The 16,992-nt window shown below is 44.5% G+C and overlaps 1 protein-coding gene across 1 annotated transcript; it reads left to right on the top strand.

Annotated features, from left to right (window-relative positions):
- Positions 1 to 7,420: 7,420 nt before the first annotated feature.
- LOC311033500 (uncharacterized protein) lies at positions 7,421 to 16,738 on the top strand. The gene is made up of 8 exons (XM_084041017.1): positions 7,421 to 7,532; positions 8,133 to 9,316; positions 9,670 to 10,935; positions 11,321 to 11,410; positions 11,539 to 12,099; positions 12,303 to 13,100; positions 13,351 to 15,104; positions 16,099 to 16,738. The coding sequence occupies exons 1-7, from the start codon at positions 7,430 to 7,432 to the stop codon at positions 15,091 to 15,093; spliced, it is 5,745 nt and encodes a 1,914-aa protein (XP_083897143.1). The 5' UTR covers positions 7,421 to 7,429; the 3' UTR covers positions 15,094 to 15,104; positions 16,099 to 16,738.
- Positions 16,739 to 16,992: the final 254 nt, after the last annotated feature.

Below are 16,992 nucleotides of genomic sequence, written 5' to 3' on the forward strand. Positions count from 1 at the left end.
GGCACTAGCTGGCCTTAGAGTTGGAGTTACTCCCTGGGATCAGCCCACTGCACCTAATATGATGGGTTTAATGTAGAAGACAAATTCCATTGTCCTAGGCAAATGCATATTGGTTAAGTGTTATTAATGCTTATTGGTGTAAAAAAAAGTAGACAGAAATACAAAAATCATCCATGAGCTATATAATGAAATCAAATTTCTTTCACGGCTCAGAGGGGCAGCGGTGGCATAAAGGTTAGAGGAGCATGCAAGTTGCCGGAACGTTTGGGCAGCACTCGCCCCTACCCCACCCCCGAAGTGCCCTTGAGCAAGGCACTGAACCCCTCCCTGCCTGCTTCCGTGGAGCTGCCCAGTGGGCCAACAGTATAAGACTGTGGTTGTACTCAATGTACTGGGTATCTCCCAGGTTTGAATGTGCGATTCCCTCTCTCTCCCTCTGTGTGTGTGTGTGTGTGTGTGTGTGTGTGTGTGTGTGTGTGTGTGTGTGTGTGTGTGTGTGTGCGTGCGTGCGTGCGTGCGTGCGTGCGTGCGTGCGTGCGTGCGTGCGTGCGTGCGTGCGTGCGTGTTTGCCCTCCTCATTGTCTACACGATGACCAGAATCCAGTTACAATTTAGGCATTTAGCAGATATGAAGTGTTACTGAAACTCTGTCACATATTCTGAATGGCTGCTATGTATATAAAGGAATGTACATTGCTTGGCACATTCATGACTGTCAAGGGACCTATTAGTTAAGGACATACGTTCATATGTTTCATCAGCTGCCAAAAGCACTCTTGTGTTTCAACTGGCATGTTCCAACTGTGTAATAATGAAAATGATGCCTTTTCAGATATTACAGCTAATACACCAGATGATGTTGTTGTTGTTGATGAGGACAGTAGAGAAGTGCCAATTTTGGAAGTGGCATGTACATTTGACCACAGTCTGGAAGAGGCATTCCTTACCAAGGTGCTAAAGTACCAACGCCTGTTACAATTGTAAACTGCTTGTGTTCATATGTGGAAGCCTTGGTAATGTCCATAAATTAGTTGTGAGAGGCCTGCAGATTGCAGGAATGCCTAAGCCGAGAGCTAAGGCATTGGCTAAATCCTGTTCAGTGTCTATGATAATTGGGAGTCGCCGCCTGGCCAAATATGGAGGAGACGATGCTATCTCTATCTGTGATCTTTATCCTGAAATACTTGTTGAGTTTCCCAAGCCTGTGCATCTATAATCGTTTGTGTTCAAGAATTTCCTGTTAAATGTGAACGCAAATAAAGATGTTAATTGTGTGTGTGTGTGTGTGTGTGTGTGTGTGTGTGTGTGTGTGTGTGTGTGTGTGTGTGTGTGTGTGTGTGTGTGTGTGTGTGTGTGTGTGTGTGTGTGTGTGTGTGTGTGTGTATGTGTAGGGTGTGGCTGAAAATAAGCACCCTAGCTTTAGTAAATAAAGAATAAACAAAAATAAGAGAATGTACAGCCCTGTGAGTTTGAATCTGTATGTGGCTTGTGTAAATCTAATATACTGTAGGCTTATGTGTGCTTACATGTGTATGTATGAGAGAGAAAGAAATAGAGACAGAATGAGATAGTGTGTATGTCTGTGACTCGTACAGCTGTAACGCGCATGTCCCTCTCCTTAAACTTGAGACCACCGAATGCAGAAGATTATCCGTCCCTCCCTCTGATCTCCTCCCTGTCACTTGTACCATATCTATTTAGGGCTCATTCGCTCTCGTTCATACACTCTCTCTCAAGCTCAAATAGGATCGGCGTCATTTAACTCTATGTACTACAGGCGCATGAGAACTAAGAAAACAGCAGAAAGGATTAAACACCAAAGGAAAGTAGCACATGCCACAGGAGACATGTTTGCGAAGAATTCAACATGCGAACTTGACAGATCAAGTCAGAAACAAGCCGGACATATGTGTAAGAGATACCACTTTGTCAGCAATGAGCTGTTAACATGTGTCATGAGGTAGACCTAATATACTATTACGTGGTCTCTGTGTAGTCTGTTAGACAGAGACATGTCAGGGTTGTGTTTTTCTGATCCTTGAACTTCAAGTTAATTTAAGTATGACTGTAAGTGAAGACTGTAAGATTTAAGAAGAAAGAGCTTCAAAAAGGACTTTTTGGTGGCATTCTGTGTTGCCTTCTTTTCTGTGATGGATTTGCTCAATGTTCCTGGACAGCCCTCTTCAGACTCTCAGGATGGGTCCAATTGTGATTTCTCGGTTCCTGATTCCTCTCGAAGAACCTCCCACACAGGGAAGCAGACTGCTCTCACTGGGCTCGGGTACGGGTTCTGGGTGGCCTGGCATCACCTGAGGCCTTTCATCCCCTTTTTCCTGATTAGCTCTCTGGTTGTGGCTCTCCTCTACCTGCTTCAGAGCATCGTTTATGGAGGACCCTTCACGGACCCACTGTTCTTTGTCAAGTTTAATGAGCGCTGGCCGAAGCCTGACCCAAAACACCAGGAGGCACATCCCCATTCTCCGCCATTTAGCCCAATCCCCTCCACCTCAGAGCAAGACCTCCTCAACATTTTCATGGGCAATGGCACACTTTGATCATATTTCATTGCAAAATTGAAATCATTACTGGTTTTCTTTTCCTCTGAGGAACTGTGAATGACTGTCAAGGGAGTTATAAGCTGTTAAAATGAGAGCAGACACTGACTGTGAATCCCAATAGTTTCCTTTGGGTTGTGTTGATTAGTTCTATAATTGAGTCCCTCCTCACCTGTCCCATTTATGAGACCTAGAGGCTACAGTGGGCAAATGATAATTTGTGCCAAGATGACAATTGGATGTTTGACAATAATGTTCTAATTTCTTCATCTGGTTTGCTTCTCAGTGTGTAGTTTGTATCCCAGATAGTCCATGTTGTGGCAGTTTGTCATACAAGACTCTAATTTATGATTAGGCCTATTTTATTGCTACATCTTAAAATGGGTAACCCACATTTAATGAATACATGAAATGAAAGTTGTGTAAAAGATATGGGGTGAAATGTTTATGAATAAAAGTTTAATTTAAAAAAAGTGGATGTACGTGCTCATATGCATACATCTGTTGGTAACAGGATAGGTGGGCACCGAGGAAGAGTGGGCACATAGGTGTTGAATTGGCAATTCTTTCCAAAATAATTTTAAAACGTTTTTTGTAAAGTATACATGATTAAAACATGCTTAAACATTCGACAATTAAGGTCTAATATTTCTACAATTGCTACAAATATCTACAAAACCTGTATATCCAGTCATTTTGGGGCATAAACAAGAAGTTGAAGGATAAAAGTCTGATAATGATGTACCATGCATTTTTATATCATGTATACTTTACATTACTTAAGAAAATTTTTCTAATATTTTATTTTTGACATTTTGGACAAAATAGGCTATTTTACATCGAGGTGCCCACCTATCCTGTATCTGTATCCCCTGTTATGTATGTTGTTATGTGTTATTTAACTCTTCTCGACCCTCTCGACCCCTAGTGGCCAAACAAAATACTGCAATTAACTTGAACGGTGCACGTTGACCTGTGATGACCTCACCAGATTGTCATGGGAGTGTGGAAAGTGTGTGGATAGTCCAGACTTGTCAATTTAAAGTTGTGACGGTAAAAACACAAAGCTAACCGGTTCAAAAGTTAAAAACTTTAAACATAATTTTCTCTAAATCCATCCATGTTAATGACAACTGCAAATCGCTTGTTGGGTTTTTTTTCCGGCGAAGGCTCGACCTAATAGAGAAGTTGTGGATGGAAAACGGTGAGTGATAATTCGCATGCATTCAAGTCAATGTTGTTTATTCCAACAGTAGGCATGGAGTTTGCACTCAAAATAGAGCAGATTTTACAAGGTGTTGCGGATTACTACACGCTTGCTGATTCTCATCATAACACACTAACTAACAGGTGCTCTATCACGAGTTCTGCTCACGCCACGTGTGTTTCACAGTGGAAGCACAACAACATGGAAGCCACGTTGCTAGCATGTTAACAGTTAGCCTTGGATAAGACTATCATAGATGTATTTTATCGCGTCTGACTTTTACTTTCGTATTTCCTCACTGGTCAGTAAGAATACATTGAGGACTCTTAACAGGAGCACTCTTCCAAAGAAGTCACTTCGACTATGCATGCACCTCATGGTACCATAGCACCACAAAGGCCTTAAAAATAAGACATCCCAAAACAAACTGGTCAGGCTACTGCTTGCCCTTACACTTACAACTCATCTAACCCCTGCTCATTTTGTTAAGGTGGGATGGCTCAGGGTAGAGCAGGGGTCTTCAACGTTTTCAGGCCAAGGACCCCCTAGCTGAGAGAGAGATGAAGCAGGGACCCCCTCTATATTGTATAAAAAATGTGTTTCAGATTTAACTTTTTTTGTTTACTTGGTCTGCTCTTTTTTCCCTCTACACCAAACACCGCTTTAACAAAAAATATCCGATCTACAAGCTCACAACGCCTTGTGAGCTTGTAGATCTGCTATTTTTTGGCTAAAGTTCTCCTCAGAAAAGGGATGCTAGGGTTCAAGTGGTTAAGGTAAAAAAAAAAAATCCTATCACACAAAGATTTGGCGGACCCCCTGTAGTAACTCTGAGGACCCCCTAGGGGTCCCGGACCCCCTGTTGAAGACCCCTGCGGTAGAGGACAGAGTATAGCAACTTGCAATGGGCCTGGTCTGCACAGGAGAACAAATCCAACCTCTGTCAAACTACTTCAATGACGTCCACAATAACACCAGAGGAAGCTCCACTGATCACGTCCAAACAAGAATTGGCACCAACAAGGGGTTGAATTCGTTCTCCTGTGCTATGCCACAAAAATGTGGAATGCCCTACCAAAAGCCTGAAGGAGTGTGAAACCTAGCTCTGGTCCATATTTCTAACGCTATGGACCAGAGCTATGTGAAACCCTACGCTCCTTCAAAAAGCATTTACAGGTGGCTTTACAGGTGGCCCCCAACTCTTCTAACTGTTTAGATGATGTTTTGCATAGTAGTAGGCCTATTGTATATTTGTCTGTCATTAAATGTTTTGATGAATTGGTACAAAGGACCCCTATGGAAACAAGCCATAGGCTTTCTTGGTTTACTTTCCTGTGCTTTTTTTGCAAACTGCTAATAAAGTATTAAATCAATCAATCTATGATAGTCTTGGGCTGCACCCCAATTGTCACTGGACATCCGCGCGGAAAGCCCGTACTTCTCCGTACATGTACAAACAAATATACATAAAGTGCTGACCCTGTAGCCCCGGATGTAGACTCAACATTAGGAACCCGTGTGCACTGTATTAGCCCGTCATTTTCAATAAAGAAGTGTTTTAATCCCGTCTGTGTCGGATGTTCCCTGTATTCCTCCATGGGCGGTAGTGACGGGCGCACCGGTGAAAGCCGGTATTACACTCAATGTAACAGGGGGGAGTGGGGAAATGGCGTTCGTCCACAGACGGGATTAAAACACATATCTATTAAAAAATATGGATTAATACAGTGCACAAAGACTCTGAATGCCGAGTTAACTTCCGGGGCTACCGGGTAAGCACCTTATATTTTGCATTTGTATATGCACGGAGAAATACGGACTTTATTGGTGAAAGTTCAGGGCACTCTGGTGGGTGAAAAACGATAAAATACATCTATGATAGTCTTGATCCAAGGCTAGTTAACAGTAGTTGCCTACTGTATGCCAGCCTACAGTACAAGGCATGTTTGCATTAGTAGTGTTAGTTGGTGAAGACAAACAAATGTTCATGTATGTTGAAATTAAATTAAACATGTAAATTGTTAACCGTGCATTAAAGGAAAATGCATGAAATGAAATGTGCAAATAGTTTATTCTGCATTATGTACGTGACATAAACCGGGGAACACTTGATTTCCAAGACTTTCAGTCGTTCAATGCGCTGATACTTTCTTGCATAAGTACACTATGTATTACACAAGCTTTAACCAATACATGTCACCTACAGTACCTCCAAATGGAAACTATCCTTTTATCCAGTCCAATACTACCCCACCATCTCTACTACTATCCTAGACCAGTGGTTCTCAACCTGTGGGTCGGGACCGGGGGGGTCCCCAGATGACAGTGAAGTGACAATTTAAGGACTTTTAAGACCCTTTTAATACCTTAAACAAAAAAAGGAATCAACGATCTATACTATAAAAACTGCTGTCAAATATATAAGAAAGAGGCAAATCGAAGATCTATCGAAGACCCATCTAAAATTGTAGATTGCTATTTTCACAATATTTATCTGTGGAACCGAGTCAAACTAAATGTTATGCCTTAACTCCTACAGTTCCAAGTGCTGGTCAGGGTGGGGGGTCCCCAGGTCAAATATGATTATTTTAGGGGGTCTGAAAAGGTTGAGAACCACTGTCCTAGCAGTGGCGTAATGGAGGGGTAGCAAGCGATGCGGTGCGGGGGGGCCACCAGCAGGGGGGGGGGAACCACTGCGCTGATACAAATATTTTTACAGCAAAAAAAAAGAAAAAAGTTGATTTATATTGGTCAAATAGAACCGAATTAGACCCGAATTAGACTTGCGCGCTGCGCGCGCGTACATGTGCGGGAGGCCCCGCGATTCTGCGTTACGCCACTGTGTCCTAGACTACCTCTGCTCCCATTACTTCAGACCCTCACGTCCGTGTTGGGTCCAGTTTTATTTACATATCTACATATTCATAATCAATGGCAGAATAACATCTGTCCATTCTATTTGTATGCAGATTATGTTATTGTATCTACCTAAGTGTATGCTTAATACTCTGCAGCAGGTTTTGATTCCATTCCAATCTTGTGTACACAACTCCCTGTCAATGGGTGCATCCACACATGTACGTCAAGTTGTCGTACGGAAGTCGGAAGTCCCATCCACTCCCATGCTAAGTTTTAAACCGGAAGCACCGTTCCGTTTTTTTTTTAACATGGGAGTGGATGGGACTTCCGACTTCCGTACGACAACTCGACGTACATGTGTGGATGCACCCAATGAGGCTGGCACTGTCCTTTTCATTTATATGGCTTTTGCTACAAACACTACCTTTATCTTACTGGCATTCTTATATTCTGTTATTCATTGTACCCTGCACATTCTCAGTGTAAACCTCCCCTGGAAATTAACTACTTGGGGAAATCATCTAATAGGTACTTTGTGCCACACAAAGTTCTCTTAAACATAAATCACTTACAGTTTCCATCTCCCATTGCTGCATTACACCAGGTTGTATGTGGTTGTTCTTTTGTTGTCTATCTTTCCATACTTGTTCCATACCTGTATAACCTTATGTTGTATTTTTATTTCATTTTCGTGGCATTGTGTAACCCTGCAAACAGACAAAAAGAGAGAATACTCTCAGTGAGTTTTCCCTGTATTTAAGGTTAACATTAATATAATCATTCATTCATTCCTAAAGTGGACAGAGACATGTGGCAGTACCAACGACCTGGGTTCAGAGGCCTGCTCCTGGCCGAGTTGCAGAGACAGCAACGTGGCAGCCAGTTCTGCGACATTATGCTCCGGGCTGAGGGTACGAACAACAACACAATTACTGAATTGGTTATAATCAATAATCTCTGTAGGTAAAATCAGAAGTGTTAAATGCGCAATGTGCCTAAATGTGTTTATGTGTTAAATGTGCCTTCCGAAGTTTTGATATAAATTTGTAGGTGATATAACTACAAATTTACATCATTCAGAACTTCTGATGGGTGGTCTCAAAACCTTTTCTCAGAATTCCTGCACCCCCAGACTCTCTGAACTAGTTAGGAAAGCCTGTCCGAAGCGGCAGGTTTTTCTTATTGACCTTAAAGGGGTAGTTCACCCAAAAAATTACTTATTTCTATCAATTGCAAACCCCATGAAGTCTTGAGTTCATGGAGATGAGCCAATAATTTGATGACCGGGTTATCAGTCAGTAGGAGAAAATTAAAAATGATTGGCTCAGGAATGTGACAAAAACAAAAATCTCCATGAATTCAAGGCTTCATGGGGTGTCTAATTGATAGAAAATAAGTATTTCTTTGGGTGAACTACTCCTTTAACTCTTGTTGTAGTTCCACACTGTTCTGGAACAGAAACAATCTTTTATGCACTCTCCTCTCCTAAACTCTCCTTTCCTGTCCTGTAGGAGTGTCTGTGCCTGCCCACAGCTGTGTCTTATCAGCTCTCAGCCCTCAGCTGTCCTGTACTCTGCCCAGCACTCCGCCCCCAACTGGACAGACACACTTACTGGAGTTCGGGGCTGTCAGAGCCAGCACGTTGCTCCGGCTGGTGGGTCTGCTGTACTCCGGAGAGATCGTTGGACAGGGAGAGGAGGAGAGGGAGGACATTCTCTCTGCCACCGCCAGACTGGGCATCAGTGGGCTGGTTGAGGTCAGAGAAAGTGGTGAGGATAGGAGCGGGCGTCGAGCAGTAGGCATACAGACAGAACCACTGATGCTCGAGGAGCGTGGAGGGAGAGAGGGGAGTAATGGAAGCGCCCTCCCTGTGGGAGCGACACGGTGCAGTATTGAAAGAGGCACAGGGAGTCGAACTCAAATGGGCGAATTGCCGACAGATGCCACCCACCTTACTCCCCAGCCAGCCTCAGAATCCCCTGACCCCTACTATAACATCCCCTACGTCCCCCTTTCCATCTTCTACCCCCCAGATGCTCACCACCCACCATGCTCCGATTACATGGCTCCCACTGAGGAATCCACAGCAGGCGGACATGGACCTGTCTTCATTGTGCCGCAGTCCTACTCCTCCCTCATTCCTACACCCACCCACTTTGCGTGTCACACACCAACGGTGGTTTATGACCACGCAAGCGAGGTGCTGCCTCCAGAAAGTGGAGGTGAGGGTTTCGAGCAGTTTGAGGGCAACATCCCGGGATTCATCAACTATTTCTTGAACCCAGGTCAGGCGGAGTCCTCCTGCGGGAGGCGCAGAGGAAAGAGGCGGGTAGGTGGCGCAGGAGGGGCCAGGCAGACTAGGACAGGCGAGAGAAAAGCTCAGAGACCCAGAGGAGGGACGGGCCGGAGGGGAAGGCCACCCAAGCAGACAGCAGCAGCATTAGGGGAGGAGAAGGAAGTAGTGAAGAGCATACCTCCGAAGAACTGGCTGAGGAGTTGGGGGGTGCATGCCAGGAGGAGTGGTAGAGGGGGAGGAGCTGCGGGCAGGATGCTCTACCTGAATACCAGGGACCATTTCCAGCCACTCAAGCTCTGTCTGAAGAAACGGGGGCGTGGCAAGTCATGGAAGATCTGCAGCGTGAGAGAAGAACCATCCAGGGAGAATGGAGGAGCTGCTGCACAGCAACTCATCCGGGTGAGGGCTACTCTGTAACTTAAAGAGGGTTTATTTGTCACTCACTCATACAGATACAAGCAGTGAAATGTTGGATGATGATCTATGTATGATCTAGAAAATTACCCATCTTACACCTGAAAAAAAGGTTTAAAAAATAATGAAGTGCTAGCATTGCATGTTGCTATTACTAATGTTGAGAGGAAAGAATATTATAAGAGAACGTATATAAAAAACATAGGTCATAAATCACTTTCAGGAGCTTCTTATTAATAGTAATAGTAAGCTGTAATAGTAGTAGTACTCAATGATATTGTATTCAGTCACTGAATAACCAACCATATCTCAACAACACAACTTTTTTTCTGTCACAGGAGGGCGCCCTAGCACTGAACAAACAAAAGACTCCCCCAACTGTTATGTTCCATTCCACACCGCCGCAGCTCCTCAACACTCAGACCGGCAATGCCTCGTTGAATCCACCCACCCTGCCCACAGAGCTGTCCGCATCGCAAAGCCTGCACATCCCCCAGGGTCCCTTTTTGGCCCCAGCCCCAGAGATGTTTCATACGACCCTCCTTCCTTCTCTGGAACCCCCGTCCCATGTAGAGCAAGCTGAGCAGTTGGACCGTCTGCTGGAGGAAGTCATGATGGGGCTGGATATATTAGACAAAAACAACAACAGCAAAAGCACCCGGGATTCTCACCCACATCCTCTCACTCATCCAGCCGCTGGCGCTGACAACGCTGTCATCCAACAAGAATGCCATCAGCGGTCCATCCCTACTGGTCACCGGGAAACAGCTTCAGGTGTCCACAACATCCCTACGAAGACAGTTACTGTGGCGACAGGGGTTGGGGGTTTCGTTCCAGGTAGTTGTGAAGTGCCTGTTCTTCAGCAACCTCAGGGAGAGGGAGGTCTGAGCGACATATTAGACAACTTCCTCTTTTCCTTTGAGCAGCAGGTTTCTAACTGTAGCACCGGGGCACGGGTAGAGAAGGATGGTCAGACCTGCACACAGGCTAGCTACGATGCCTCGACCACAATGTCAAGCAGCCAGTCACAGCCCTGCACTGTCGGCAGGGACCAGTCCATAGCAGGACAGAGCCACACGCACGCTGCAAGAACAATATGCCCGGCTCATCTAGAGCACATACACTCTCCCCACCCTGTACAGGCACTCATGTCTCCTATACACCCACAAAACCCAGGCACATACACCCCCCCTCCGATCTCTTCAAAGCTGCCTCCGGTTAGTGTTGCTAAACTCCCCAGCTCTGATGCGGTTACAAACGACAGCAATAGAAGGCAAAGAAGAGATAGAAAGGTCTCTCCAGAGCAGCCATCAGTTGCCCGACTGGCTAAACCCATAGAGAGAGAAAACGCAGGCAGCGATGCGCAGCCTATTTCTGCTGCTAGCGCTGTTGCTAGTAGTGTTTCAACTATGCTTGTGCCTTCCATACCACCCAAAGCACCCAACAGCGTGAGAAAACCAGAACTGAAGTTGGTCATTAAGAAGAAGCGCAAACGGGATGAGCGTATGGAAGGGGACCATAACGAGCAGGCAAAGCGTCCTCACAGCCTTCAGCCAATAATCAGAGTACCCCAATTGTTCAGCGGACAGTCTGCAGATTTGAAGGTGAGAAACTCCTTCACTGAAGGGTCTGTTGTCAGTGAGGCATCTGTTACACAGCATCTAATGCAATGTTATTTATAACAATAATGCTTTGTAATTCATATTTATCGGGATGGACAAATTAAGCACTTAAACCCTATAGACTGCTATCTCCCCTCTTTTTTTGCTCTACACTAAATATCTTCACTGAAAAGCCGATCTACAAGCTCACAATGCGTCACATTGCGTTGTTGGGCTTGTAAATCAGCTATTTTTTCCTAAATTTCACCCCACAATATGGATGCTAGCGTTCATCATGTGGTGAGCTAACCTCTGAAGTTGTGACAGTACGGGAAAAATACCCCAAATGTCTGATAATGAGTCTGTGTGGTTATAATGTCTTCTCTAGAGTACCCTCATACCGCCAGAGAGGAGGCAAATAAAAACCACTGTGAAGGCATACCCTATCAGGAGCAAGGTAACCAATCAGCAGGACAAGGTGAGTGCTGAACTGGTGAATGCTTAACTAATTGTAAGCACAGTTTTATGGGTCGCCATTTTCAACAATTTATTGATCCATTTGTTAATAAAATAATTAAGGCTACGTTTTGTCTGTGTACTATTTAGCATGTTGAGGAGACACTTTCTGGAGAACCCCCACTTCTGGCCAAACGACCAACCAGCGCTCCCCAAGTTGTCCAGCCTATAGTAATAAAAAAGCATAAAAGCGGAATTCGCACAGTCGAGCTAAAGACGGGACATGACAGAGAAGACAGACGTGGCAAGGAGATTGATCTCCTTCTGGTGGATAAACCAGTTCCTGCAATCTCCGCAGGACAGCCACATCCTGTGGAGCACAGGGATGTGGGTGTACAAATGGAGGAATGGAGAGACATAAAAAAAGAACAGGGAAGGGCAACATCACCAGAGGAAGGATCACAGGGGCCAGAGAGAAAGGGAGACAAGAGACAGAGAGAATCAGAGGATGAGTTAACGACCAATAGCGTTGAACAGGCTGAACTGACCAGTACATTCCAAACCAAACCCAAGGCCTCCATCCTGGAACCCCACGCTGATTCCCAGGATGTCATGGAGGTGTCGAGTGAGGAGCTGGTGGTGACGGTGGAGAGTGAAGAGGAAGGGACTGTAGAAGTCCTTAACCACTCCGACAGTGACAACAATGATCAGGTATTTCAATTATGTCGTAGAGTTTTATTTTTATACTGCAATCATGTTATTTGTAAATTATATATATTCATATTTTGTTGTTTACAAATCATGTTCTATTAATGTTTTTAATGTTGTAATGTTTAATACATTTTTATATTTTGTGTGCTGTTTTGTATTGGTTTTACATTATGTGCTAAATCAAATCAAATGATCACCCACAGGACACACTGGCCAGTGAAGATGGCCGTGCAACGACACAGGGGGCGGTGGAACAAGGAGAAGAAGCGTCAGAGTCAATCAACCTCAAAATGAAAGAGAGCAGTCAGAAAGTGGAAAAGAACATGAGGGAGAACAGTGAAGAAGAGTTACAGGGACCAGAGAGGAGGGTAGACAAGAGACAGAGAGACTCAGAGGAAGAGTTAACGACTAATATCGTTGAACAGGCTGAATTGACCAGTACATTCCAAACCAAACCCAAGGCCTCCATCCTGGAAACCAACGCTGATTCCCAGGATGTCATGGAGGTATCGAGGGAGAAGCTGGTGGTGAAGGTGGAGAGTGTAGAGGAAGGGGCTGTAGACGTCCTTAACCACTCCGACAGTGACAACAATGATCACCCACAGGACGCACTGGCCAGTGAAGATGGCCGTGCAACGACACAGGGGGCGGTGCAACGAGGAGAAGAAGCGTCTGAGTCAATCGACCTCAAAATGAAAGAGAGCAATCAGAAAGTGGAAAAGAACATGAAGGAGAACAGTGAAGAAGAGTTACAGGGACCAGAGAGGAGAGGAGACAAGAGACAGAGAGACTCAGAGGAAGAGTTAACGACTAATATCGTTGAACAGGCTGAATTGACCAGTACATTCCAAAGCAAACCCAAGGCCTCCATCCTGGAAACCAACGCTGATTCCCAGGATGTCATGAAGGTGTCGAGTGAGGAGCTGGTGGTGACGGTGGAGAGTGAAGAGGAAGGGGCTGTAGAAGTCCTTAACCACTCCGACAGTGACAACAATGATCAGGTATTTCAATTATGTTGTAGATTTTTATTTTTTATACTGCAATCATGTTATTTGTCAATTATATATATTCATATTTTGTTGTTTACAAATCATGTTCTATTAATGTTGTTATACATAGGTAGAGGCCTCGTATAAGTCCTTTGGGCATCTTGCCTCCTCCTGGCACTTATCTTTTTATATTTTGTGTACTTTTTTTGTATTGTTTTTACATTATGTGCTAAATCAAATAAAATCAAATGATCACCCACAGGACGCACTGGCCAGTGAAGATGGCCGTGCAACGACACAGGGGGCGGTGCAACGAGGAGAAGAAGCGTCGGAGCCAAACGACCTCAAAATGAAAGAGAGCAGTCAGAAAGTGGAAAAGAACATGAGGGAGAACAGTGAAGAAGAGTTACAGGGACCAGAGAGGAGAGGAGACAAGAGACAGAGAGAATCAGAGGAAGAGTTGGCGACTCATGGCATTGAACAGGCTGTACTGACCAGTACATTCCAAACCAAACCCAAGGCCTTCATCCTGGAAACCAACGCTGATTCCCAGGATGTCATGGAGGTGTCGAGGGAGAAGCTGGTGGTGACGGTGGAGAGTGAAGAGGAAGGGGCTGTAGACGTCCTTAACCACTCCGACAGTGACAACAATGATCACCCACAGGACGCACTGGCCAGTGAAGATGGCCGTGCAACGACACAGGGGGCGGTGGAACGAGGAGAAGAAGCGTCAGAGTCAATCGACCTCAAAATGAAAGAGAGCAATCAGAAAGTGGAAAAGAACATGAAGGAGAACAGTGAAGAAGAGTTACAGGGACAAGAGAGGAGGGGTGACAAGAGACAGAGAGAATCAGAGGAAGAGTTGGGTACTAAGGCGGCCAAGAGGAAGAGGGTTGAACAGGCCGAACTGACAGTCTCAGAGCATGGTACATTCCAATCCAAACCAGAGGATGTCATTGAAGTGTCTAGTAAGGAGCTGGTGATGACATTGAAGAGTGAAGAGGATGTAGATGTAGAAGTCCATAACTTCTCTGACAATGTCAACATTGATCACCTCCATTACACACTGGCCTGTGAAGATGGGCAAGCAACGGCACAGCGGAGGGGGCAACGAGAAGAAGAAGCATCAGAGTGGACCAACCTCAAAATAAGAGAGAGCAGTCAGAAGGTGGAAAAGAACGTGGGGGAGACCAGTGAAGAAGAGCTGAAAGGGACAAGTAGTGATGAGTACATTAACATTGTTGACTCTGACGAGAATATCGATGTGGTAGAAGAAACTGATGTCTGTTTGCAATGTCGCTACACCGACCTCCATAACTCGCCCAACAGAATGAGGAAGACACCAGTGCCTTTGCATTATGGTATCACAAAACCACCTCCCGAGCCACGCATTCCACACCCGCCACTCGCCACGAAGGTCGAATTGGGGTCTACAGGAAGCAGGGATGATGAGGAAGATGATGATGTGGACATTATTGGATGGACCAGCCCCCTCCCTGTACTTCGGACTACAAAGCCACCTCCAGAGCCACGAATGTCACACCCTCCAATCGCCACGAGGGTTGATCTGGGGTCAACAGGAAGCAGGGATGATGAGGAAGATGATGATGTGGACATTATTGGATGGACCAGTCCCCTCCCTGAACTTCGGACTACAAAGCCACCTCCAGAGCCACGAATGTCACACCCTCCAATCGCCACGAAGGTTGATCTGGGGTCAACAGGAAGCAGGGAGGATGCAGAGGATGAGGAAGAGTTGGAGGTGGACATTATTGGATGGACCAGCCCCTTCCCTGACCCTCGGTCTGCAAAGCCACGTCCAAAGCCACAAATGTCACACCCGCCACTCGCCACAAAGGTCGATCTGGGGTCAACGGTAATCAGTGAGGAAGAGAAAGATGAGGAAGAGGAGGAAGTGGATGTGATTGGATCAACCAGCCCCTTCCCTAACCCTCCCAAGCCTATCAAGTGTGAACTGATGTTGTCGGAGACAGAGATGAGGTGACTTTGATTGAGGTGAGTTTATTTATTGTCCACATTTGTTAAACAGGATAGTTTAGTTTTGGTGGAAATGATCAGAATCAGGAATTATTTTTATCCTGGGAAGCATAAGGTCCCAGGTTTGATTCCTGGCCCCGGCAGTGTGTTGAGGTGTCCCTGGGAAAGACACTTAACCCCTAACTCCAATTCCTCAAAAATAACAAAATAGATCTTCTAGAAAAGTAAATACAAAATCCTACCCACAACATTATAGATTAGAAATACATTTTCCAAATTCCAAATACATATTCGTATTAATATGCCATGACGGTTCAATCGTGAAAGTGGTGACTTTATAAACTTTGACCAGCCATCCATCTGAGAAGTTTAAAGGTATTTTTATATTCAGTTTTTACTGGGTATCCATGTACAGTAGTGCTCCTCTCTCCACTTTATTGGAATTAAGTTTATTCGACATGGCTTCAAACTGCATGCAAAGACATAAAAATTACATCCATGAATTTGTCTGATTCTTTTGGATACCAACCCTACGTTCATTAGATTTGAGCTACTGTAGCTCTGGTCTGGTACTGGAGTGTATCTGTAAAAAAGATACATGGCCTTTTTTCTTGGTCTCTCATGTTGAGCCAGGGTGGATTCCCCGCTCAACATGAGGTAATTCATGCCACACTTATGGCCTTTGCACACAGGGCGCGATTAGTCAATCAGTTTTTACCGGATGCGAAAAGAAGCACAAATCGAACTGGGTTCGATTGAAAAAAAAACGCAACGCATCGCATCGCTGCACGGGGTGTGCATGAGGTCATTGAGAACCATGTGTTCATTTAAAAAATGATATTGTCCGTTTTTTCCGTGCGAAAAATCGCACCCTGTCTGCAAAGGCCTTAAGTCTACTGTATTACAGCATGTCCAAGTATATCACGAATCAACAGATAACTTCAAAAACTCAGGAAACTGGGGCTATACAGTTATGCACATTGTCACAAATACCTTCTCTCTGTTCCCACAGGCAGACAGCTTTACAAACAGAAAGGCTCTTGGCCCCAATCTACCCAGTACAAGAAGAACTTTGATGAGAGATTTACTTGTTCAGCTCTGCTTGAAAAAGCTGTATACGGTACCAAAGATAATGGTGAAGACCGTAAAAGGAAAATGCATAAGGATACTATTTTGAGTCTGATTAGAGACGCCTATAAGTACTGAGTACTGAGTTTTTGAGTTGAGTGCACAGTCAAATTTTATTGACAGTGATATTGTTAAAAAGCTGTGGCAGGTTTTGAAAAATAACTGATAACTGGAATGTTAAGTATTGTTCTTATGTACAACGTTTGTACTATTAATAATTTGTGCAACTGTTTTTTTCAGTTTTTATGTGAAGAGATATTTTAACTGTGTTGAAAGTTTTGAAACCACATAAACCCACCAACTGCTGACTGGGTAGGGAAGAGATTTTCTGCAAAAATCTGGGTTTTGTTCTGTAAGTGGAATCAAGAGTTGTCATTGGTCATAAGTATGACTATGATTGGCAAGTTATCAGCCTCTGTTCTGCCAGTGTTCCGTTCCATCTTTTGTTATTATTTACTGTAGAGTTATTGTTGTCATGTTTTGTTTGTTATTAATGTTTTTGACAGCACTTTAAAAAAATAAACATTTTAATTCCCTGTTGTTTGATGTTAGATTTCCTTTCAACTTTTCCCACATTAAATACCTTAATTAACCTTCAGTTCTTAGAATTAACAAGGGCAACCTAGAGGTGTGCATAGTTAAGCCATGTGGCTCAACACCATAGACTGTATAAATGAGATGGACAAACCCCCTCCGCTGCTTTCTACAGACCGAAAATGAATCCTTTGCTGCAGACTGTGGCTCCGCCATCTTTCACTACGCGTCAGAATGAGTTCAG

This window comes from Gymnoscopelus microlampas (genome assembly GCF_963454915.1).
Source record: "Gymnoscopelus microlampas genome assembly, chromosome: 18".
Lineage (NCBI taxonomy): Eukaryota > Metazoa > Chordata > Actinopteri > Myctophiformes > Myctophidae > Gymnoscopelus > Gymnoscopelus microlampas.

Excerpts from the sequence above, each read along its gene's own strand:
- LOC311033500 (XM_084041017.1), top strand. The coding sequence starts at position 7,430 with ATGTGGCAGTACCAACGACCTGGGTTCAGAGGCCTGCTCCTGGCCGAG. Across the intron at positions 9,317-9,669 it reads CTGCACAGCAACTCATCCGG|GAGGGCGCCCTAGCACTGAA; the intron begins GTGAGGGCTACT and ends TTTCTGTCACAG. Across the intron at positions 13,101-13,350 it reads ACAGTGACAACAATGATCAG|GACGCACTGGCCAGTGAAGA; the intron begins GTATTTCAATTA and ends GATCACCCACAG.